At 40.6% G+C, this 24,090-nt stretch overlaps 1 protein-coding gene across 1 annotated transcript in view; it reads right to left on the reverse strand.

The window, feature by feature from the left end:
* Positions 1 to 24,090, reverse strand: part of LOC149201213 (Gut esterase (DUF1350)) — a 419,478-nt gene that overhangs the window by 202,269 nt on the left and 193,119 nt on the right. Inside the window, exons 4-6 of the mRNA XM_089402886.1 lie at positions 6,654 to 6,762; positions 6,419 to 6,482; positions 6,244 to 6,299 (exon numbers count right to left, since the gene is read on the reverse strand). Of these exons, the coding sequence (XP_089259012.1) occupies positions 6,244 to 6,299; positions 6,419 to 6,482; positions 6,654 to 6,762 (229 nt within the window). The remainder of the gene's footprint in view (positions 1 to 6,243; positions 6,300 to 6,418; positions 6,483 to 6,653; positions 6,763 to 24,090) is intronic.

Consider the following 24,090-nt stretch of genomic DNA (forward strand, 5'->3'; position numbering starts at 1 on the left):
ATCTCTGGTTGGAGTTTGCTTGTGTTTGAGGGATATCCCTGAAAAGGGATATTACAGCAAGTAAAGGTTGATAGAGAGGGCCTGCGTCATTAGTTCGAGCCAGAGAGAGGCCAGCGCAGAGGCAAAAGAAGGCAGAAGAGGCTCACGAAGGGCCACGTAGAGACAAGGAGGGTTGACACAGTTGGCCAAGGGAGCAAATCAGCCTTCCCAGGATTGCACAAAACCTAGAAGCTCATTCCTTCAGTTGCTAGGGCATAGGAAGATGTGGGCAGATTGTGGGGAGTGAAGCTAGTGGGGTGTTGTTGCTGCCGAGACAGAACAGTACCTAACGGGACAGAACCAAGGTAGAGGGAGTCGCTACCTAGGCGGATTTCTAGCCAATAAATCCGGATCAGTGTTGCAGGTGCATTGGGGATCGGAGAGGTGCGACTCGACGATTGGCAGGCAGATTTCTAGGAGGGAAATTGAGACTCATAAGGAGTCTAGCAGAGAATTGCCAGGAGGGAAGTAGCAACTCAAAAGGAGTCGAAGAGAGAACTTCCAGGAGGGAAGTACAAACTCAGACGAGTCGAAAGGAAGAGCAGTGAGATGGCCATGAATGGACTGAGGGATTAGGACAGGCTAGACGGGACATCCAACTTTATCATCTAGAAGGCCAGGATCCTGTCCGTTCTAGATAGACATCGCATCAAGGCCTTCGCCTTGAGAACCGTGGCTATCCCAGTCAACCCAGCTGACAATGAAAGGTATGAGGATGCAATTGCTAAGGCGAAATGCATAATCCTTAATGGGGTCAAGGATCATGTGGTCTACCATGTTGCCGAGAAAGAGACGGCAAAGGAAATGTGGTATACCTTGAAGACATTGTATCAAGGCACTTTCGTGCAGAGGAAGATGCTACTGGAGAATCAGTTGCGGTCGTGATGCAGAAGGAGGAGAAGATAGATCACTCCCTCGACAGGTTGCAGGAGATCAAAGACCAACTAACTTCCATAGGGGCCATGCCGGATCAAGAGTCGATGGTGAGGACTGCCCTAAATGCAGTCTCCGAGGAGTGGTTGACATTCGTCCAAAGCATTCTGGGTAGAGTGAATCTTCCAGATTGGGAAGAATTGTGGGCAGGCCTTCTTCAAGAAGAGATCAGACGGCTGACTAAGACGGGAAGTAGTAGCAAAGGAGCCCGAGTCAAGAAAGAAGAGGAAGAGGATGCACTCTAGCATCTGCCGGGAAGCAGGAGAAGAGGAAGAAAAAGGACCTCTCCAAGATAAAGTGCTTCAACTGTGGGGCACTGGGGCATTACGCGAACCAACGTCCAAGGAAGAAGAATAAGGGAGAGACGTCTGACTCTAAGGTAGCGCCAGTGAAGGTGGAAAAGGAGGTAGAGGAGGATGACGATTGTGCCATGAGTGCTCATGTAACTCTAGAGAAGAGGGGGGAGACATCGGGTACCCAAACTCTTGGATCATACCTAGCTACGGGAGCCCCGAAGTGAGAGAACCAAGATGGTGGATGTCGGTAGAAACGGATGCAGATGAAGCGACAGAGAGTGCTAGAAGTGTAGTAGTCCCTGGCAGCGCAGAGAGGGTTGCAGCAGTCCAAGATGGCATAGAGAGGTTTGCAGCGATGTGAGAGACACAGAGTTGTTGCAGCAGCACAGAGCCAGCAGACGGAAAACAAGATAGTGACAATGAGAGCTTCAACATCGGGAGGGTTTCTTGCCTGACAAGGATGTCAGTAGTTTGGTGGATCAGTTACTTACTTCTCAGTAATTGAGTTGCAATGCAATAGCAGTAGCAGTAGCACGATGCAGCATGATGAGAAAGAATTGCAGTGCAAATGCAGTGTTGGGTGAAAGGACCAGCAGCAGCACGGATGCAGAGGGAGTTGTCGTACGGATGTAGCAGTGGCAGTGGCAGAGCCATGGGCAGCTGCTGTACAGGATGTAGTAGTGCAGAGGATGTTGGGCAGGGAGGCCTAGCATCAACAAAGGTACCGGTGCCATATAATCAGGGTGATTCTTAGTGTGGAGTATTACTAGAGCACAGTCCTCACTAAGAGGGACTGTTGATTTGGGGTAGCATTGGATGTGCTCTAGCCATGAAAATTAGTGGAGAGGCTAAAGCACATGACAGCTCCAAGACCTAGAAATGGTTTGGGCAAATTCTACCCGATTAAAGATATATTAAAATAATTAATATTTTTAATGGGTTCCTGAGTCTAAACTTAGGAAAATAAAAATATTAATGGGTATAAATATAAAACTGGGTTAGAAGGTTCTAAAGGACATGGATCAAGCCAAATCTAACCTTAGCCGTTGATTAGAGATTTAATCTCAGTTGTTGAAGACTCAACAGAAAAAGTATAAGAGGAGGCTTGAGGGTCAGTTGGAGATACACCAAAGTGATCAGTCATTCGATTTTCTAGAGCGGGGTTTGCTAAGAGAAATTGAATCAGTGATCAGAGTTGCAGCGAGGGGCAGTGAGTACGAGGCAGAGCGGCAGAGATAGTGTCAGAAGACCAGCACAGAAGCAGAGAGGCAGACGCATAGCCAGAGGGAGCCACACAGAGGCTAGCAAGGATTGCGCAGAGGCTGGAAGGGCCTGCGTCATCCACGCAGAGGCTGCAGGAGTGACGCAGAGGGTCAGAGAGGCTGCGCAGAACCTCGAAGGGTTGACACAGAGGATTTCAAGCTGACGCAAAGGCCAGGAGCGTCGACATAGTGCTTCAAATTGTGTTGGAGAGGGTTTCATGGGGCAGACTTTTAGAATATCTGCTTCCGAAGAGAGGTATTACCGCCAGATTTTTTATTTCTGTTGAGTGAGCCAGTTTGGCACCCAGTGTACTCAGAAAATTTTCTTAATAATAAAAACCCTCAGAACTGCTGCATTGGTTTTCCCAAGTTGGGTTTTTCCGGGGATGATTGTCCAAAAATAATGGTGTCCCTTGTGTGTTTGTCTATTTGTTTCAGTTGTTGATCTGTAGATGGTTGAGACTGTATTTTGTTTATTTCAGTGTTTATATGGTTAAATAACTTGTTAGTAATTAAAATAGTAGGCGAAATAAACCAGAGAATACGGATAAAAATTTTAATGGGTAATACTTAGAAATTTCAACACTCTTCTTATAGAATCAAATCAAAGTGAGACATTCAAGACCCAAAGACCAAGACCAAGACCTCCACAAGCCCCAACTCAGCCCTCCTTCAGAACCTTCCTTAAACAAGTCAAAGTCCACAAAGTCAACGCTGGTCAAACTTCACCAAATCTAGTCAAACTCATAATTTCGACTTTGCTAAGATCTATAGTTATGACCTGCAACTTCGGCCATGCAACTCACAGAATAACCCCATAAATCTTGCACATGTGAGTAGAAACAAGCAAAAAATTCAAATTTTCCTTTCTTCCTTAGATTTCTCTCTCTTCATTTGTCTTCGCACTTCTTTTCTTCCTTTCTTGCTCAGAGATCGAACTTGTGTGAGTGAGTGTACAAATGAGGATGAAGTCTCTTCCTTTTATAGCCATCCATGTGATTGAGACTCGAATTGGACCTCTTCTAGGTTGACTTCTCCTGGCAGGGCCAACTTGGTCTGAGGGGTCAAAATGACTCTTTTAAACTCAAAAATAATATTCTTCTTTTGATACAAATTGTCCAAATTGGACTTTGACACATGACAAAATTTCTTCTTGATCAAATAAACCCTAGAAGCATGAAGAACATACTTGACTAGAAAAATAATAATAATAATAATTTTTCTTTTTCTTCTTTTTGCTTTTTCATGAAATATACATTGATACAAGTACAAAAATAATTATGAAGACCAAACCTGATTACAATTTTTAACATTTGGAACCCACTTGTCACTTTACTTGATGGAGATGCTCATTTAATGAGGATGATATCATGTTCAAAAGTTTTTTCTCCCACACTTGTGGAGAAAATGTGTCATTTTATTGTAAATTATCATCTTGTAAAGCTATCTTTAGATCGGTTTGTAACCTCTTAGACTTGTTGGAAGATTTAAGCATATTTTAGGGCTTTTAATTGTAAATTAAGGAAATTTGACTTGGTTACCCTCATATAAATAGAGGGGAGTCAAATTCCTTTGGATCATTGTCACACACTCATCATTTCTCTCTTGAAGGAGTGTGCACTAGTGAACTTCTCTTTTCTCTTGGATGCAATGGCTAAGTAGAGTGCAAATTGTCTTGGGGAGGATATGTTTTGCATGGAGAGGCTTTCTTTGGATTGATGAAGTGATGCTTGCTTGAATGGTGTAAGTTTAATGCTATTTTCTTCCATTTTGCATGAAATTTTTGAAATTAGGGTTTGTCATATGCCATATTAAAAATTGCAATATCTTTTGTGAACTCTTGTTTCTATGTATTTATGCAAAATTTGTCATCAAGTATCCATCAAAGGAACTAGTTTTCTTTCATCCTTTGACCTTAAATCTCCTATACAAGAAAGTCACTAGGGTTTCCAAAGTGAAGTGAATTGTCTTCCACACTCTCTATCCAAGGTACTTCGATCTTGACCTCATTTCCCAATTGATTAGAGGCACTAGTCTTGATGTGTTGATCAACTTTAGAATTTCCTTTTTTTACTAATTGATGGTAAACTAGGGTTAGGGTTTGGTTCAAACTGCATTTTTTAGCAATTTTGCACCTGTATGTTATAGTCCTTTGGGTAGAAATTGCATCTATTAATGGTAGAAACACAAAAGCTTTCATTTTATGCATATTTTGCCATTGGTTTTAGCCTTAGGGCTGACGTCTAGGTTATTTTTGTTGTTTTGTGCATTTTATGCCATTGAAAACCATTGTTTGACTTATCCCTTGTTTACCTCCTTCAGCAGCCTCAAACCTCTGTTTATTTTATTATGTATAGGTTGTTTTAATTGTTGTTATATTGTTTTGCATGTTGTAAATCTGGATATCTACAAAACCCTAACTTTTAACAGCTTTCTTTAGTTGATGGTAACTAGTGGGAAATTGTACTCAAACATCTACAGACCATATCTCGGCCTCCAAGGCCTCAATGCTCACCAATACTTCTCTCTATCTCATCAGCACTTTATCCACCCCTAAGCCATTCTATATTGAAGATCCTTTAGGGTGTTTAGTTTCAATCCCCTTATAAAGCTATTTGGCTTAGATTCCTGGGTCATCTAACCTCTGAATCTTGCTCGGGAAGCCTCCCTTTTGAGGATAATACACAATACAAAACAGCAAAGGAGAAACCACTAAGGTGATAGTGGTGGTGGTTAAGACCTAGATCACCTAGTGAGCCTTTGTACTAGGCTACTATATTTTGCAGTAATAGTTCCAAAGACTCCAACGGTGAGCTAGTGCCTAGTTGGCCCCCCTCGCCCTCAACCATCACAGTCAAGAGACCTTGTCATCCTCGGCCCCATCGCCCAATCTCTCTCTCTCGTCTTGACATGTTCTTTTGTTGGATTGTCCACTTTTCCAATCTTGGACAAACCCACTTCGTGTTTTATATCACCATGCCTTCATAATGGGTCTATACATATATGTAGGTTTCTTTCTTAGTATTATTTTTACCATTTTCTAAGAGATGTGCTGGCACTCCCGCATTGTATTCATACTAGTTGTACTCTTCAGTCCCATTTACCTACTTTTGTGGTCATTTGTCAGACACTAATAAAATTATCCTATCTTATCTGGTAGAATGAGGTGTTCCAAATGGAAAAACAAAATACCAAAGTGTGGTATTAGAGATATGGACTATACTTCACTCAGGGTTTTTCTGCAATGGAGGAACAGCTAAGGACAGAACTTATATTTTAAAACTTTGATGCATGCTTTGGGGCATCGTATGTGCATATATAGCCCTAGATGCTTCTTGAGAGTAGTGACAAGGTCATCTAAGGATCCCTCAAATTCTACCTTTTGTGCACTTCAGAACTGCACATGCTGGAAAAATTTTTCTGAAGACTACACTTCAGAAATTGAACAACAACAACGATTATGAGAGATTCACCATCCTATAAATTATTTCAGTGATCTAGCAAGAATTTCTGCCTTTCTCCAAAGACCTTAACAAGTTCATACTCCTAGAAATCCATAATAAAAATTTAAAGATTTTGCTGTGCAAGAAATAACACTTCTATGGGATGCGTAAAAATGAAAATATATGTGATCTTTCAACTTATTTTCTTCATTTTCCTTCATGTATAAAAGGTATAGTTTCTTTCAAGAGTTCATTGACACTTTCAAATACCTTGTTATTGAAAGCCATGAACACATTGCCAGTTCTCTGCACAGCATACCTAGCTCCTGTTACAAAATTGCCGCATAGAACAACCAGATGCAATAACTGTCATTTTCTAACTTGCACTAACTATTTATTGTGCTTTCAAACACACGAAAATACATAATGATATGACATATCTTACCAATCAAAAGGTGAATAACAGTGCCTAAGGAATGACCGACACCAAAAGTTGGAAGATCTTGCTCCTGTCACAAATGACATGAAATGAAGACTGTATTTTAATACTAAAGTAAGAAGTTACAAAAGCTATCAATAAAAAAAGTATGTTTTGAGACAAAATTTTGATATCATCACTGTTTTCTGACAACAGATAGCCTCAAATTAATGACAAATTCCAGTTATAGATGAGAAATTACATCCCGTTGTAGAAAGCGAAAGCTGCGGTCAAATTTAAATTGTACTTCATCAGCAATGCGAAGATGGTCAAATCCACTAGCAAATGGTGTTGCCACGACAAGAAATCCTCTGGATAGAAATTGAAAATCAGCACCATAAATTGCTCCCAAAATAAGTAAATAAATATCATTGTAAATCCAAATAAAAGTTACCATTGATCATTTAAACTCCAATCAAATCCATATTAAAATTTTCACAATAGTAAGCATGCAGATAAAAAAACTGACATGGAAGAGCATATATACCATTAGACATATACTCACAGAACAAAAATTTCAACACCAACTTTGTATTAGATAGCTTAGTTAAAACAAAGTATATCCACTTCAAATAATTAGTAATAAGTAGCAAAACTTTGATATCAAACACTGTTCTGCATCTTATTATCTCCTCGGTCAAATTACCTAAATTAAATAGAGTCTGTCTACCGACATCAAATGGTTTGCAATCCAAACTCTTTTCTGACCTGTTTACGCTTGTTGCACACTTTTTGTCAAAGTTCCAAGGAAGCAGATATGCCAAAAAAAATTCAAAGGATCGGCTCATCAGTCATCAGTGCATTGAGTCATTGTAAACCCATACTATAAATTTATAATGTAAATGATGCTAGTAAGATCGTGTATATCTATAACAACCTAGGTAAGCCTATTATTTTGGCAAGAGTTTCATCCTAGGACGTTTTTCGTCTCATTGACTCATTTGTATTTCTAAACACGACGGTCGGCAAAGTTTTCCCTCCAACCTCACCCCAAAGTTAGGGTGGAATTCTTCGTCAAAGTCTTAGGTGAATCCTAGTGTTTTAGTCGAGTCTTATGTAAAAGTGACTCGGGAATAATTTAAGCTAGCTGCTAAATTATTTTATTACAAATCACTTGGTCTACTAGATTATATTGTGTCGCAAAATTGGGTGTGTAATTTGAAGGTCTATACCGAATGGGTGTTACCCCTTTGAGGGTTGAAAATTTAAATATCTTGTGTCAAAAATATTTTAATGCATGGTCTCTCATACTTAGACACCATGGCTAAAATATTACAGGGTGGAAAAATTATTAATCCCCTCAAGTGTCAATCAATTAAATATTTTGAAAAAAATAAATTAAAATCCTAAGCTAGAAATTTAATTAATTAGAGTCAAAACTAAAGCCTTAGAGAAATTACTCCAAGTGGAAAAATTCGTGGGTATCAAAGAAATTAATTTTTGGAGGTCTCCCACCAAGGCGATATTGGAAATTTCAAGAAAATTTGGACCCTTGGACTTTGGTGGTTAAGTCAAAGTCAATTTTTTGAGGAAGTTAGCTCAAAATAATCAATTTTGAGATAATAAAAGATGAATTGAATGAGAAATTCGAAAATTCTTCAAAAATAAATATTTTCAACGGTGGAGATTAAAATATGATAAATATTTTTCGATGGCCGACATTATTTTGACAAGAATTAAGCCAACTAGCCGTTATTTTTCCACCTAGAGGATTTATCTATAAGTTAAGAATCATTTGTGTCTCAATCCATCTGATGTTTGGCTAATGTAATTCTACAGAAAAGTTGATGTAACACTATTGTCTCACTGGGAACGTTTTCTGAATCATAATAAAGACTTTGGGGTATAGTTCATTGTGAAAATTCAGAAACCCGAATCCTATTGTAGCAACTGGAAATAATTCTCCTAATTGTTAAATTAATTTTTAACAATTTCTTCACTGTTTACTACAGCAAATACTGAATCAATCACACTACAACCTACACAAATAAAACTGCGGAAAAATAAATGCTGCAAGAAAAAACTAGCACACACACATAAAAGAACACAGTGGTTTTTGGACCAATGTCCCCAAAAAAACCCAACTTAGGAAAACCGGTGCAGCAGCTGACGGTTTTATTATTATGCAACAGTGAAATAATTTGAGTACAACTAGATGCCGAAACTGGCAATCCTATAGAGAAAAACTGGCAAGAAAAATCTAGTGAGGAATTTCCTCACTCAATAAGCAAATCTGGGCTCTGACCTCAGCTCAAATTGAGTCGTCCAAATTGGCTTTGCGCAACTACTGCGTCACCCTAGCGCAGTCACTTTTGTATTCAGTGCGGAACAGCTTCTCCTCAAGTCGTCTAGTCTGTTGCTGTCTGGGAAAATATCTCTCCTGGCCTCTAGAACCTCTACCCAGCTTCTAGCACTGAAACTTTGCTTCTCCCCAGCAGTTTCGCAATTGCCTCTAGAGGCTACTGCGTTGCTCTACGTCAACCTCACTATGGCTCTCTTCCCTCTCCGCAAATGCACTCACAAGAACTGGAATCCTTCCTCTAGTTTCACTGTCTGTGCCCCTCTCTCACTACATCGATCTCATTGGCTCTCTCTCCGGCAACTGACTGTTGCTACTCTATAAATCGATCTGCTCATGAAATCAAACTGCTCAAGTGATTTCTCCAAGCCCCATCGACTTCTTCTTATAATCTTCTGTTGAGACTTCAACGGCCAAGATTAGATCTTAATCGATGGTTAGGGTTAACTTGAAGTCGATCCGTGTGAGTTTCTAGAACATTCACACCTTAACTTAATTAATTCTGATTAATTAGTAATATTCCCTAAGTTTAGACTTAGGAAATATTTAAAAACTGACTAATAATCTAATTTAGTCACTTCTAGGCAGAATTTCCAAAAACGATTTATGGGTTTTGGAGAACTCATGCATTCTAACCTCTCCACAAAATTTCATCGCTAGAACACATTCGTTGCTACAAAAACTAACACTCGCTCTCAGCGAGGAATGTGTTCTAGTGTTGTTGCCCCCTGTAGCAACACCCTGTCTCTACATCATCTCCTATCACGCTGCTAATGTTTGGCTGTTGCTGCCCACCAACAACTACGCAACTCTGATTTACGCTGCATCTGTGTTGTTGCTGACTCTGCAAAACTGCTGCCAACAATGCATCTGCATTGCAACCCCCTCTCCATCTGTTGTTGTTGCAACTGAACATCTGCAACTGAAAAGCATCCTAAATATTGAATCAATTGTGATTAGTATAATGCATTTGTGTCGCGAGTCTCTGGCTGCTGCTAGTATCTGCATTGTCACTAAGTAATTTGCGCTCCTGCTGACTCTGCATCACTGCCAACTCTGCACCGCACTCCCCAGCGTCTCACTGCTACTATACTCTGCATCTGTCACTCTGGCATTTGACTGCACCTACTGCCACTGATCCATCCTACTACTGAATATTGTGGGCCCTCGTAGCAAGGTATTGATCCAAAAGGTGGACCTCCTCAAGGATCCTGCCCATCTGTACCACTCTGCGGCTACAACACCAAGTCACCCTATGAAAATTTCAAAGACCCAAATTTCTACTGCAACAACTGATTAAGTATCTTCTATTTGTTAAATTAATGAATAAACTATTTACTGCATCCTACAACAAATACTGAATATAATACATTGTAGCATTCACTAATTAAATTAAATGCGGAAACAAGAAACTGAGCAAGAAAGAAATACACAACACATGAAACCGTTATTTTTGGACAAATGTCCTTGGAAAAACCCAATGTGGGAAAACCAATGCAGCAACTGAGGGTTTGTATTATTAAGCAGTAGTTTTCTTAATACAATTTTTGGATGCCTTGTTGGCTATCCAATACAAAGAATCTGACTGCCAGAAGATTAGTGAGAAATACCTCACACTATCACTGGCGATCTGACACTGATCCAGGCCCTAGATGGCTGGCCCCACGCTGGCTCTGCGCAGCTACTACGTCAGCCTACACAGTTTTGCGTCAACCTCTCTGGGGATCTACGTCACCTCTTCTTAGATCTCTTGTTGTCTGGAGCTTCATCCCTCTGCCTCTCAGGTCTCACACCCCAGCTTCTAGCTCAGGAACTCAACTTCCCAGCTGAATTTCAGACTCTCTTTGAAGCTCTGCGCTACCTAGCATGGCCTCTGTGCTACCTCTTTTGGATCTCTCTCTGCCTCCTCTACAATGTATTCCCGGATCAGCGAACTCTCCAACCGGAACTATCCCTGCCCCTCACTACAAGAAATCACTTCGATCTTCCCTCTAGCAACTAATGCAGTGCCCTCTCTGAGAAATTCGATCTCTTGATCTCTCTCCAATGTGTTTTCCAAATGCCCATCGAATTCGTTCTTATAATCCTCCAGTTGAGTAATCAACGGCCCATATTAGATTCTAACCAATGGCTCAGATTATTTGGACTCGATCTTCATCTTCTTCTAGAACTTTCACCTTCAGTATGATAAATACCCTTTAATTATTTTAATTTCCTAAGTTTAGACCTAAGCCTCCATTAAAAATAATCAATTATTTTAATAAAATTGTCTCCCGTTAGAATTTCCCAAAACAATTTCTAGGTATTATGAAATAAATGTGTGCTAGCCTCCCTGCAAATTTTGAGGATTAGAGCACATTTGAAGCTACCAAAAATCAACACAACCCACTTCACTCCTTGGAGTATGTCAGCAAACATGGTGAAGTCTTCCTCCAACTTGGAGGACAAACTATTGATCTCTGTTGAAGTTGCCTATTGGTCCTGCTTCTCCTCCTTGTCCTTCTTCCTGAGAGGACACTGGGTATTGTAGTGGCCAAACTCGCCTCACCTGAAGCACTTGACCTTCGACAAGTCATTTTTCTTTTTTCACTGCTACCCCTGTCCCTGACTGGGACCCTTTGATGCGAGAACCACATTCTCCTCCTCCTCCTTCACCTACTTCGATCCACTATTGTTGCCACTAATGGAGCTCTTCACTAGGTCTCATCTCAACTCCTCCTGTTGTAAATCGGCCCACATCCTGTCCCACCTTAGCAAGGTGTCTCTGCCCAAGATACTTTGGACAAATACCTGCCACTCCTCGAAGACACTATTGAGTGACAATCACACTAGCTTTGTGGGTTGAGCGTTGGCCCAACAACTGCAAGCTAGTCCCGGATCTCCTGAATTCTAGTGAGGAAGGGGTCTATGCGTTCCCCTTTCTGCATCTTGATGCATCTCAGCTTCTCCTCTAAGTACATCTTCCGCTGCTCGAAAGTGCGCTGGTACAGCATGGTGAGAGCCTCCCACATTTCTCTAGCAGTCAATTTGCTAGCTATGTGTTAAACAATGTGATCCCGAACACAATCAAGGATCAACCTCTTCGCCCACGCCATCTCCTTTATGTACTCCTTCAGCTGATCTACATCTGTGGGGATAGATACCACTGAAACTATGAAAGGTTTCAAGCCATATTCACCCAGAAGGAAGGACATCCTTGCCTTCCAAATGACATAGTTGGAAGCACCATCCAACCTGTCATGATCTCGAAGTCTAGCAGTGGCCATCTTAAACAATGTAAAAAATCTATGCTTCCCTTCTGCTCAGTTGTCGTTCAGCTGTTCACACTCCCTTCTGGAGTGAGAAACTCTGCACACAACGACTATTGATCTGCAAGGGAAATCGAACTTCTTGAGACTAGAAGTTCCCTGAGGATAATTTTCCCTCAGTCTGTGCTTTTCTTCCATCTGACGCTAGTTCTGCTCTAGCAAATTGTTGCAAAACTACTGCGTCCAGCTAGAGATCTGCTCTGTGAAAATACACTGGTTGCGCCCTCTCCCTCTGGAATCCCTCGACCTGGACAGATCGAATTTTTCTGCCCCTCTCGGAAAAATCAATTCTCCTCAAGAAATTCGACCTCTTGGCCAAGGTGACTATGCTGCCTCTGGGGTTTCGATCTGTTGCCCCTCAATGAACAACGAAACTCCCTCTTCCTTCACTACTGAGTTCTCTGGCAGATCATCTGCACTTTAATACCATGTGAAAATTCGGAGATCCGAATCCTATTACAGCAACTAGAAATAATTCTCCTAATTGTTAAATTATTTTTTAACAATTTATTTACTATTTGCTACAACAAATACTGAATAAATCACACTGCAACCTACACAAATAAAATTGCGGAAGAATAAACGCTGGAAGAAAAAACTAGCACAAACATAAAATAACACAGTTATTTTTGGACCCATTTCCCCGGAAAAACCCAACTTGGGAAAACCAATGCAGCAGTTGAGGGTTTTATTATTATGCCGCAATGAAATAATCTAAGTACAACTAGATGCCGAAATTATCAATCCTACAGAGAAAAACTGGCAAGAATATATTGAGGGAAATTACCCTCTGCTTTGAAAATGGGTCACTTAGGCTTCTTGTCTAACTTACAAGAACCTCTCCCACTCCCAAAGCTTAAATTATTCCCAAGTCTTTATGATTAACCAGTGCGGAATTAAATATGTGCTTGAAAATATGGGTGTATGCTTGTACTTGTTTTTAATTGATTATATGCTTTAAAATCCATTGTTTGTACTGTAAGTTGATGGGTTTAAACTGATATATAAATGCATATAACAGTAAACAATGCAGCAATAAACAATCACACAGAAACAACAATTTAATTAGGAGTTCACCCACAACTCTTGGGCTACGTCTCCGTGAGCTCTAGTCAACTCAACTAGGCTCTCTGGGATTATGGTATAAGTCCTTTTTACAAGCTCTTGGCTCAACTCCTACTGTTTTACACAGAAACAGTGGGTTCAGACACCATGTCATTCCCTGGCTCTTGAAGCTCTGGCTCTTGGCTCTGGCTCTTGGCTCTGACTCTGGCTTTTCGGCTCTAGCTCTGGCTCTGGCTCTTCGGCTCTCGCTTCTTTGGCCCTCTATCAGTTTACAGTTCTCTTGGCTTTTCACTTGACTTCCAAGTGACTCCCTTGGCTGTTCTTTTTCCTTCTGCACTGCCTCTTTCTGTGCTTTTTCACCTCCTGCTTTGGCTTCGCTTTTAGCAACAACCCCCAACAACCTTCAGCAACACTTGTCGCTGTCGTTCTGTGGATTTTTAAGCCAAATTGGCGATGTCGGTTCATTTTCCCTCTCGGGCTCTCTGGCTACATACTTTGGTCCTCTCAAATCCCCTCTCTGAGCGTTAAATAATCATTGCTAACGCCTTTACGGGAGGTGGCCACCTATTCTACAACGGAAGAGGGCATCGGCGCTTCAAATCCCCTAGAAACAGTCGTTCCCTATTTACACGGACAAACGTTGTAAAACACGAGAAAAATCGCCAAATCTCTGTTTATCGGACTTCAAAAGTCCTTAATCCGCTTTATAACACTATCGGGTCCGTCTGAAATCGCTTATCGCAAGTCGCAATGCCCATTTCGTGGCTTCCCTTTGTATTTAGAAAATACATTAAAAACATTGAAAATATCGCAAAAATGGCTTTATGCGGACTTGAAATAATATACATTTGCATTTAGGAACTCCTTCCGGTCCAGATTCATCGCATCAGCGCATTCCTTTGCTTTAGTTTATTAAACGAAATATGCGAAAATACATAGAAAATGCCTTTGGGCGGATTTCAAAATTGATGGCATATCGTTTATAACTCTGTCGGGTCCGGCTATTGCATCGCATACATATATATATATATATATATATATATATATATATATATGGCCGCTCCTTTGTGTAGCTCCGATGCGATATTGCAATGCGACTTGTCGAAATCGCATCTCGTATAAGCTGCGGGCCGTTTGGTAAGCACTCCATTGTAATCGCCGATTGCAATATCATGATCGCAATAATCATATAACATGTTCCGATATCCTCTGCCTACCACCATCGATTGCAATTTGCCGATCGGATCTGGACCGTTGATCAGCCAGATCCGACGGCTCCTGTTCATTGTTGGTTTAAGCCTCTGATAGGCCTGTTTTTGGTCATTTCTTTGTGTTTTTGCCTTCTGATAGTGTAGTCTGATATTTCTAAAACTTCTCCTTTTGCGATGGTTTTGATCTTTTAGGAGATTTTGAAGACTTAGAGGGCTTTTTGGACCCATTTTTAGGGGATTTTGCCTTTTTTTTCCAAAGAAAAAAGCGCAGCTTCATTTTGTGATAACTTCTACATCCTAAGTCAGTTTTTGCCCATTCAAGTTGCAGGAGATTCAAAATGAGACGATCTCTGCAATGGGGCTAGTTCTAGGAACTCCCTTGGGCTTTCATTTTCCTCAGTGAGGAACACATAGACTTAGGAGTCTATCCAAAATCCATTTTGGATCATGCCTTCTCACTAAAAGAACTTTTGGTCTCCAAAAGACTGATATACTTATCTGAGCAGTAAATGAGAGTGACTCGCCCTCTTCTTTCAGCATCCATACACCCTTTCATAGTGCCTTTGAACCACAGTTTTTGACCACTTCCCTTCTTGGATGGGTTGGTCTTCCTGGGAAGAACTGTCTTCCTCCTTGCCTTCCTACAGAACTTCTGCTCAAATGGTCATAGAAGGTGGTTTGAACTTCTTTACCTTGATCATTGATCCAAGGTGGCTCAAACAAATGTGAAGTTCATCAGCTCCACAAAACTTTCATTTGTACCTGTTGGACAAGCTGTCAACAACAACAGAAACACAGACAACAACTGGATGGCCTAAACTCCTGCTTCAACAAAAGAAACAGATTTTCACATCTTGTGAACACCTCCATGTCTTACATCTGCATACAAATGATGAACTAGATAACAAGCCCACAAAACATACCTTTAAACAAATGAACCTTCAAGTCAAGCATGTAGAAAAAGACCATTAGGACTCTTTCAAAAGATGAAACACTTCATTATTATCTCCATCTTGGAGACCAAGTTAACTTCTCCCAAGTCAACATTGCATCACATGCATGTTAAAGCAATCAACCCTACAAGTTAATTACACATACATATTCAAAACAAGGGAAACATCGACATCCCTGTGTCCATGCACATCATGCTCATGCATGCATTTCATCCTTCAACTTTCACTTAAGTACACTGTACTTTCGAAGCTGAAATGAAATCTAATGTTGCAGCAATAAAGTTAGTCTCCTACTCAACTTTTCTATTCACCTTCTTTGTAAGAACTTGCAACTTGCATCTCATTAACAAAGAAATGCAAATAGATGCATCAATAGAAATGCAACCTTAATTGGATAAGAACCCTAGCCATTTCTCACCAATCCCTTTCAAAGGTACTACCTTTTTCTGCACATCAGCATCAACATGTGAATCATCCTGAGACACATCAGTCATGGAATCTTCCTTTCCATTTCTGCCATCCTCTCTTTCCACTTTCTTCAGCTTTGGTGGAAGCATTGTTGGACTCAGTGTCCAACATTTTGCAGCAAGATGTCCTTGCTTATGGCAACAACTGCACTGCATGTGCATCCTCTTGACAGCACGACTTGCCTTGTCCAATGGACCTTTGGCTGGTTGCTTCTTTTCCTTCAAAAGTTTCTTGTATGTGGTCATTCTCTTCCAACATCTAGAAACATGATGGTTATCCAAACCATAAAAGGAACATGCAATTCTTTTTCCATACATATGTGGAAATTTACCATGCTTTGCAAAATCAAAAGGAAAATGTTTAGAACCAGATTTATACCTGCCTCTTTCACCTTTATTGCCTTCATGAGGAGGTGAAGCAAATGAAGCAGTGGCTCCCTTTGGAACCCCATCAATCTGTTCAAGGCTGTTAGAGTCTCCCCAACTCTTTGGTTCAAGTGTGTGCTTCTGAACACCTGCATCCTGCAATTGGCGTTTCAAGCTATTGCATTCCTCCTTAATACAACCTTCACACTTCTAAGGTAGAGGACATGAAACGAAACTCCTTCTTGAGACTGTTTCAATGGCATTCATGGCAGCTTTGGAACTCTCTCCATAAGACTGTCCACAGACAAGACCCAAATATTTAGGCCTTTCCTCAACCATTATTGGCTCAACAATACCTTGTGCATGCTTACCCAAGCCTTTTCCTTCATAGCCCATCTTGGACATAAGCTTGGAACCTATGCCTCTAGTATGTTTTTCAAAAGAACCAATATGAGGATTCTTAGAAGAATTTGAAGACAAACTGGAATGGCTTACCTCTTCTTCAAGTTGATACTTGACCAAGGCTTCTTGGGCAACAAAGAGTTGTGTTTCCAACTCATGCATCCTTTTCAGGTTCATATTTGCAATATGAAGTTGCCTCTCCATTTCCTGCAATTTGTCAAAAAGCAACTGCTTCTCTTCCTCCACGGAATTCAACTGCTCTCTAAGCATGTTGCTCTTCCTTCCACCCTCACACATTTCCCTCACCATATCCATCATGGTGGACAACTCTTGCTTCATGTCTTCATCAAAGAATCTTGTGAAGAACGCAAAATTTGAGGACCCACTTGTAGACGTTTTCATTATGCCAATCAACATAAGAACTTCAAACAAGATTAAAAAAGGGCTTTATTAAGCAACCTTTTGCAACAAACCTTTTGTGCTTCAAGGATTGCTTTGAGGTCCTTTGGAATAGAAAAATGCCTTCAGCCCTTCTTCCTTCTTGTCCTTCTTGGACTGAGCTATCAACAACATTCCCTTCACCTCTGTAAACTCAAACAATAGGCAGTCTGCAACAGCATACAATCAACCTCTAACTGTTTAAACACCTTTTAGACAAGCAATCTTTCCTCTGTCAATCAAGCATTCTGATATAACCTTCTTTGAAGGTGTGGTTAATCAAACTTAAGCTCTGATACCACCTGATCTGAAAATGGGGCACTTAGGCTTCTTGTCTAACTTACAAGAACCTCTCCCACTCCCAAAGCTTAAATTATTCGCAAGTCTTTATGATTAACCAGTGCGGAATTAAATTTGTGCTTGAAAATATGGGTGTATGCTTGTATTTGTTTTAAACTAGTTATATGCTTTAAAATCCATAGTCTGTGTTGTAAGTTGATGTGCTTAAATTGATATATAAATGCATATAACAGTAAACAATGCAGCAATAAACAATCACATAGAAACAACAATTTAATTAGGAGTTCACCCACAATTCTTCGGCTACATCTCCGTGAGCTCTAGTCAACTCAACTAGGCTCTCTGGTATTATGGTATAAGTCCTTTTTACAAACTCTTGGCTCAACTCCTACTGTTTTACACAGAAACCGTGGGTTCAGACACCATGTCATTCCCTCGCTCTTGAAGCTCTCGCTCTTGAAGCTCTGGCTCTTGGCTCTAGCTCTTGGTTCTAGCTCTTGGCTCTGACTCTGGCTCTTCGACTCTGGCTCTAGCTCTGGCTCTTCGACTCTGGCTTCTTTGGCCCTCTATCAGTTTACAGCTCTCTTGGCTTTTCACTTGACTTCCAAGTGACTCCCTTGGCTGTTCTTTTTCCTTCTATGTTGCCTCTTTCTGCTCTTTTTCACCTTAGCTTCCTGCTTTGGCTTCGCTTTCAGCAACAACCCCCAACAACCTTCAGCAGCCCTTGTCTCTATCGTTCTGTGGCTTTTTAAGCCAAATCGGCGTTGTCGGTTCATTTTCCCTCTCGGGCTCTCTGGCTTCCTGCTTTGGTCCGCTCAAATCCCCTCTCTAAGCATTAAATAATCATTGCTAATGCCTTTAGGGGAGGTGGCCACCTGTTCTACAACGGAAGAGTGCATCGGCACTTGAAATCCCCTAGAAACAGTCGTTCCCTGTTTACACAGAGAAATGTTGTAAAACACGGGAAAAATCATCAAATCTATGTTTATCGGACTTCAAAAGTCCTTAATTCTTCTTTATAACACTATCGAGTCCCTTTGAAATCGCTTATCGCAAGTCGCAATGCCCATTCCATGGATTCCCTTTGTATTTAGAAAATACGTTAAAAACATTGAAAATATCGCAAAAATGGCTTTATGCGGACTTGAAATAATATACATTTTCATTTAGGAACCCCTTCAGGTCTGGATTCATCGCATCGGCGCATTCCTTCGCTTTTCGTTTATTAAACGAAATATGTGAAAATACATAGAAAATGCCTTTGGGCAGATTTCAAAATTTATGGCATATCGTTTATAACTCTATTGAGTCCGGCTATCACATCACATATATATGTATATGGTTGCTCCTCTGTGTAGCTCCGATGCAATATTACGATGCGACTTGTCGCAATCGCATCTCGCATAAGCCCCAGGCCGTTTGGTAAGCGCTCCGCTGTAATCGCTGATTGCGATATCACGATCGCAATAATCATATAACATGTTCCGATATCCTCCGCCTGCCACCGCCGTTTATGATTTTCCGATCGGATCTGGACCTTTGATCGGCCAGATCCAACAACTCCTGTTCATTGTTGGTTTAAGCCTCCGATAGGCCTGTTTTTGGTCATTTCTTTGTGTTTTTGCCTTCCGATAGTGTAGCCTGATATTTCTAAAACTTCTCCTTTTGTGATGGTTTTGATCTTTTAGGAGATTTTGAAGACTTAGAGGGCTTTTTGGACCTATTTTTAAGGGATTTTCCCTTTTTTTCCAAAGGAAAAAGAGCAGCTTCATTTTGTGATAACTTCTACATCCTAAGTCAGTTTTTGCCCATTCAAGTTGCAGGAGATTCAAAATGAGACGATCTCGGCAATGGGGCTAGTTCCAGGAACTCCCTTGGGCTTTCATTTTCCTCAGTGAGGAACACTTAGACTTAGGAATCTATCCAAAATCTGTTAGGATATTCCGACACATAGGAAATAGTTAAGTTCAACTTGGTCTAGTATAGAGTTAGGTATAGAGTTAGGTAAAGTGCGTTTCTTTACCGTTGTACATTTTGTAACTTACAATCCGACGGTCACGATATGTAGTGATCCGACGGTTCACTCTCTCCTCGGTATTACCGACACTTGATTCGTGGCTTGACACCCGATTGGTCCATGAGTTCTATTTAAAGCGCATGGAGGGTCATTGTTCGGGTAACCCGTCTATGAGAGAAAGATTATGTAAATTTTCATTCTTTGATTAATAAATTGCCTGAAGTGGCCACGTTGGCTCAGGCCGTGGACTGTTTCCCTCTTTGAGGGTTTTAACCACGTCAAAAATACTGGTGTATTGATTTGAGACCTGGTTGTGAGCGGTGTCCTTTTGGTGTTCTTTCTGAGGAACTTACCCTGTAAATTCCTACATGGTATCAGAGCTATTTGAGGGCCGCGTCCGTTGGTGATCCAAATCTGAAGCCGGTAGAACTGCATGCAGCTGTCATTTCCTAGATCTACTGTTTCTGACTGCTTTCGGGCCGAGAGGACTGCTCTGTTGTGTTCGGAGCATCTGTTCCAGTGAGGAACCCCTTTCGTTTCACGCGAAAAGGTTTCCGGTAGCCCTATCTGCGTCATTTTTAAGATCTGGAGGTATACAGTGTTTATCTGCAGATTACTGTTATTTTCTCTCTGGTTATTTCGGTTTCTGTTTATTTAGCTTTTTTTAATTACCGGATCTATACCTTTCATTTCTGCGTATGCTCTTTGCCCTGCGACTCTGTTCGATCTGGGCAAATCAGAAACAGAAAGGAAGTTTTTCTCATGCGTATGCTCTTTTCCCTGCACCTTAGTGTGATCTTGGAAAATCAGAAACATTGAGAAAAATATTTAGTTTCCGGCTAAAGCTAACTTCGAGCCGTAAGGTTCGTTTTTCTTTGCATATTCGTGTTGGGTTTTGTGTTTTTGTTTTGTAGGAAAAAAGAGCTTTCTCAAGGCAAGCACGCAACCCAAGGCCCCCCCCCTCTCTCTCTCTCTCTCTCAAATTTTTTGTATAGCTCAATTGGTTCAAAGCTATTTTAAGAGAGTAGAGGTCTTGGGTTCAAATCTCCATTTTGTGGGGGCGTTTTTTTTCATTCCCGCACATTCGCGCACTTTGTCGGCCACTTCAACAAGTTTTTTTTCAAAAAGCCATAACTTCTTCATCCGGAAGCCTTTTTCAGAGCCGTTTTTTTTTAAAACAGCCTTATTTTTCGAGATCTATCCATTGGAACACTTACTTTCAGCATCTTCAGCTTCAGTTTCTTTTTTTAAATGGAAAGTCCATGCCAAGTCATTCTTGACAGCACTAACTACTTCCAATGGATATCCTACATGGAAGATTTACTTAGAAGTAAAGGTCTCTACAGAATAGCCACAGGGCAAGAGAAGAAACCAAAAGATAAAGACAAGGCTGCAAAATGGGAAAATAGACAAGATCAAGCACGTGGTTTGATAGGAATGTCTATTTCTCCTGATCTTAGATTCCATATTGCAGAACTTGATACTCCTCATGAAGCATTGGAACAAATCACTAAAGTTTTTGGGATTAAAAATGAAATTAGAGCCCATCAACTTGAAAATGAGTTGCTTACATTGGATCCTAATAATTTTTCTTGCATTGAAGATTTCTTGTCCAAATTCAAGACCCTTAGATATCTCTTCGAAGGTGTTAAGGTTAAGAAAGAAGATAGTAACCTTATTTATTCCATCCTTACTAAGTTGGGACCAGCCTACTCTGTATTTGTTTCCACCTTCCATTCTACAAGGGAAGCTTTCATTTGTCAAGGAAAAGACTACAAGGCCCCTTCCTTTGACTCTTTTTGTGATTCTTTAATAAGAGAACAAGAAAAACTCTTACACCTTGGTCTTCCTAATCTTGGAAACTCTTCCAAGAAAGCGTTAGCCGCCCAGCAGCAACCAAATTCAAAGAATCCTAAGAAGTCATATCCTAAAAAGAATGGTCCTAAACCAAACAAGGGTCCGAAGCCAACTCACCCTCTAATGAAAGATCATTCCAGCAAAATGATAAGACCAATAAAAACAAATGGAAGAAGACTGATAGACATTGTAACTTTTGTAATCGAGATGGCCACTTAGAATCTAAATGCTTTAAGAAGATGGAAGCCTTGGAAGCCGCAATGAAGAAACATAACATCCATGTGGAGCATTCTTTAACTTCAACTTCAACTTCATCTTCAGGAATGGCACTTTCTGCATGTCGTTGTCAATCATCTCAGTCTGGTTATGCATTAAATGTATCTTCTTCTTCTCATTCTCATGAGTGGCTCATTGATTCTGAAGCCTCTTATCACATGGCCAAAAACAAAGCCATGTTTTCTTCTTTAAATGATTGTAACACCAAAAATATATAAGTTGGTGATGATAGATCTCTTAATGTTGTAGGGACTGGAACTGTTCATCTAGACAATGGTCAGTTTAATGATGTATTATGTGTTCCAACCTTATCCTGCAACCTTCTATCTGTATATCAGATAACTCATTCAGGTGAAGGTAAAATTATTGAATTTTCACCTCATGATGTTGTAATCAAGGATCTAAGAGATCCTAAACAGATTCTAGCTACTGGTATTGCTGATGATTCCACAAGGTTGTATAAGTTTCACAACTTTGGGTCATCAAATCTTCCCTCAGTATTTGTTGCTCATAATGATGAAGTGAGCAAACTTTGGCATGAGCGATTTGGTCACTTAAACTATCGCTCCCTTCAGCATCTATGTAAAGAAAATATGGTGACAGGTCTTCCTATGGTATCTTGCAGAGATGGTGTTTGTTCCGGATGTGTACTCGGAAAACATCATCGGGACATTTTTGAAAAACGTGCCTCTTGGCACGCCTCAGCCCCTTTACAGCTTGTGCACAGTGATTTATGTGGTCCATTTCCTGTTGCTTCATTCTCTGGCTACAAGTATTTCTTAACTTTCATTGATGATTTCTCCAGACGCACTTGGGTATACTTCTTAAAACTCAAGAGCGAAGTATTTAACACTTTCTTGGCCTTCAAAGCCTTTGTTGAAAAACAATCTGGACATCAAATTTTTAAGCTAAGAACTGATAATGGTGGAGAATATGTTAAAAACACATTCATCAACTTTTGCACCGAAAATGGAATTCAAATGCAACATACTGTTCCATACACTCCACAACAAAATGGTGTAGCTGAAAGGAAAAATCGCACCTTAAAGGAAATGGCTAATTGTATGCTGCAATCTAAAGGACTCAGTCTTAGTTTTTGGGCCGAAGCAATTAATTGTGCAAATTATATAATAAATCGCACTCCTACTAAGGTTCTAAAGAATATCACTCCAGAAGAAGCTTGGAGTTCCATTAAACCAGATGTAAGTCACTTTCGTGTTTTTGGAAGCGAAGCATGGGCCCATATTCCAGATGAAAAGCATAAAGCTTTAGAACCTAAGAGTGAGAAATGTACTTTTGTTGGATATTCTGAAGATGTAAAAGGTTATAGACTTATTCCATTTAAGTCCAAAAATGTTATCATTAGAAGAGATGTAAAATATGATGAAAATAAATCGGCCTGCGAGCCTAGTCCGGCGGATGTGCCACCTCTTCCTATCTCTTCTACTTTCGAAAACATTTCTTCTTCAGATGATGAAAGTGAGGATGACAATCCTCCCCCACCTTCTCAGGATCCTCAACTTCCAAGATGGGTCCGTGCTACTCAGGATGCAGCTGGTGATCTTGCCGGTGATCCTACAGATCAGCGACGTACACTATCTCAGTTTGAAAGAGCCTCTTCTTTACTGGCTCAAGCTCCAGTAAATCATGATCCTGACACTTTTGCAGAAGCTTCAGGCCATCCACATTGGGAAGCAGCTATGAATGAAGAATATCATTCATTGTTGACAAATGATACATGGGATCTTGTTCCTCTACCAAAGGGACACAAACTTGTTAGATGTAAATGGGTTTACAGAACCAAGTATGGACCAGATGGGAAAGTTGATAAACATAAAGCTCGTCTTGTTGCTAAGGGCTTTTCACAGGTTGAAGGCATTGACTACACTGAAACCTTCTCCCATGTTGCCAAAATGAACTCTATCTGCCTTGTTCTTTCCCTTGCTGCCTCTTTAAAATGGGAAGTCCATCAGATGGATGTTAAATCTGCCTTCTTGCATGGGGACTTGCATGAAGAAATCTATATGGAACAACCCATTGGCTTCATCCAAACAGACTCCAACCTTGTATGTCGACTTAAGAAATCTCTTTATGGTCTCAAGCAAGCTCCTCGGGCTTGGTATGCCAAAATGGATAGCTTTCTTTTAGAATCTGGCTTTTCTAGGAGTTATTCTGACAAAACTGTCTACACCAAGAAAGTGGGCAACTCCCTTATCATCCTTGTTCTTTATGTTGATGATCTTATTCTTACTGGTAGTGATCCCAACCTTATAAACCATGTGAAGTCCAGCCTTAAAAAGAAATTTGAAATGACAGACTTAGGACACTTACACTATTTTCTCGGTCTTCAAGTCTTGCAATCCAAGGAGGGTATTTCCCTTTCCCAGTCCAAGTATGCTTGTGATATTCTTCGTCATTTTCACATGGAAGACTGTAAGCCAGCCCCTTCTCCCTTTCAGTGTGGAGTCAAACTTTCAGTCTGAGTACAATAATCTTGATGCCAAACCGGCAATACTCAACAAAATAATCTAGCCAAAAATTAGTGAGACAATTTTTGTCTCACCCAATACTGATCTCAACTCTGAAACTAGCTTAAATTGGTTGCTCGAACACCCCGCGTCAGCCTCTGTGCTGCCTTTGCACGGGCCAATTCATACTGCCTCTCGAACTGCTCTAATGA

Source organism: Pinus tabuliformis, chromosome 2_1 (assembly GCF_031772625.1).
Source record: "Pinus tabuliformis cultivar Carrire ecotype Pingquan chromosome 2_1, CPIR1, whole genome shotgun sequence".
Classification (NCBI taxonomy): domain Eukaryota; kingdom Viridiplantae; phylum Streptophyta; class Pinopsida; order Pinales; family Pinaceae; genus Pinus; species Pinus tabuliformis.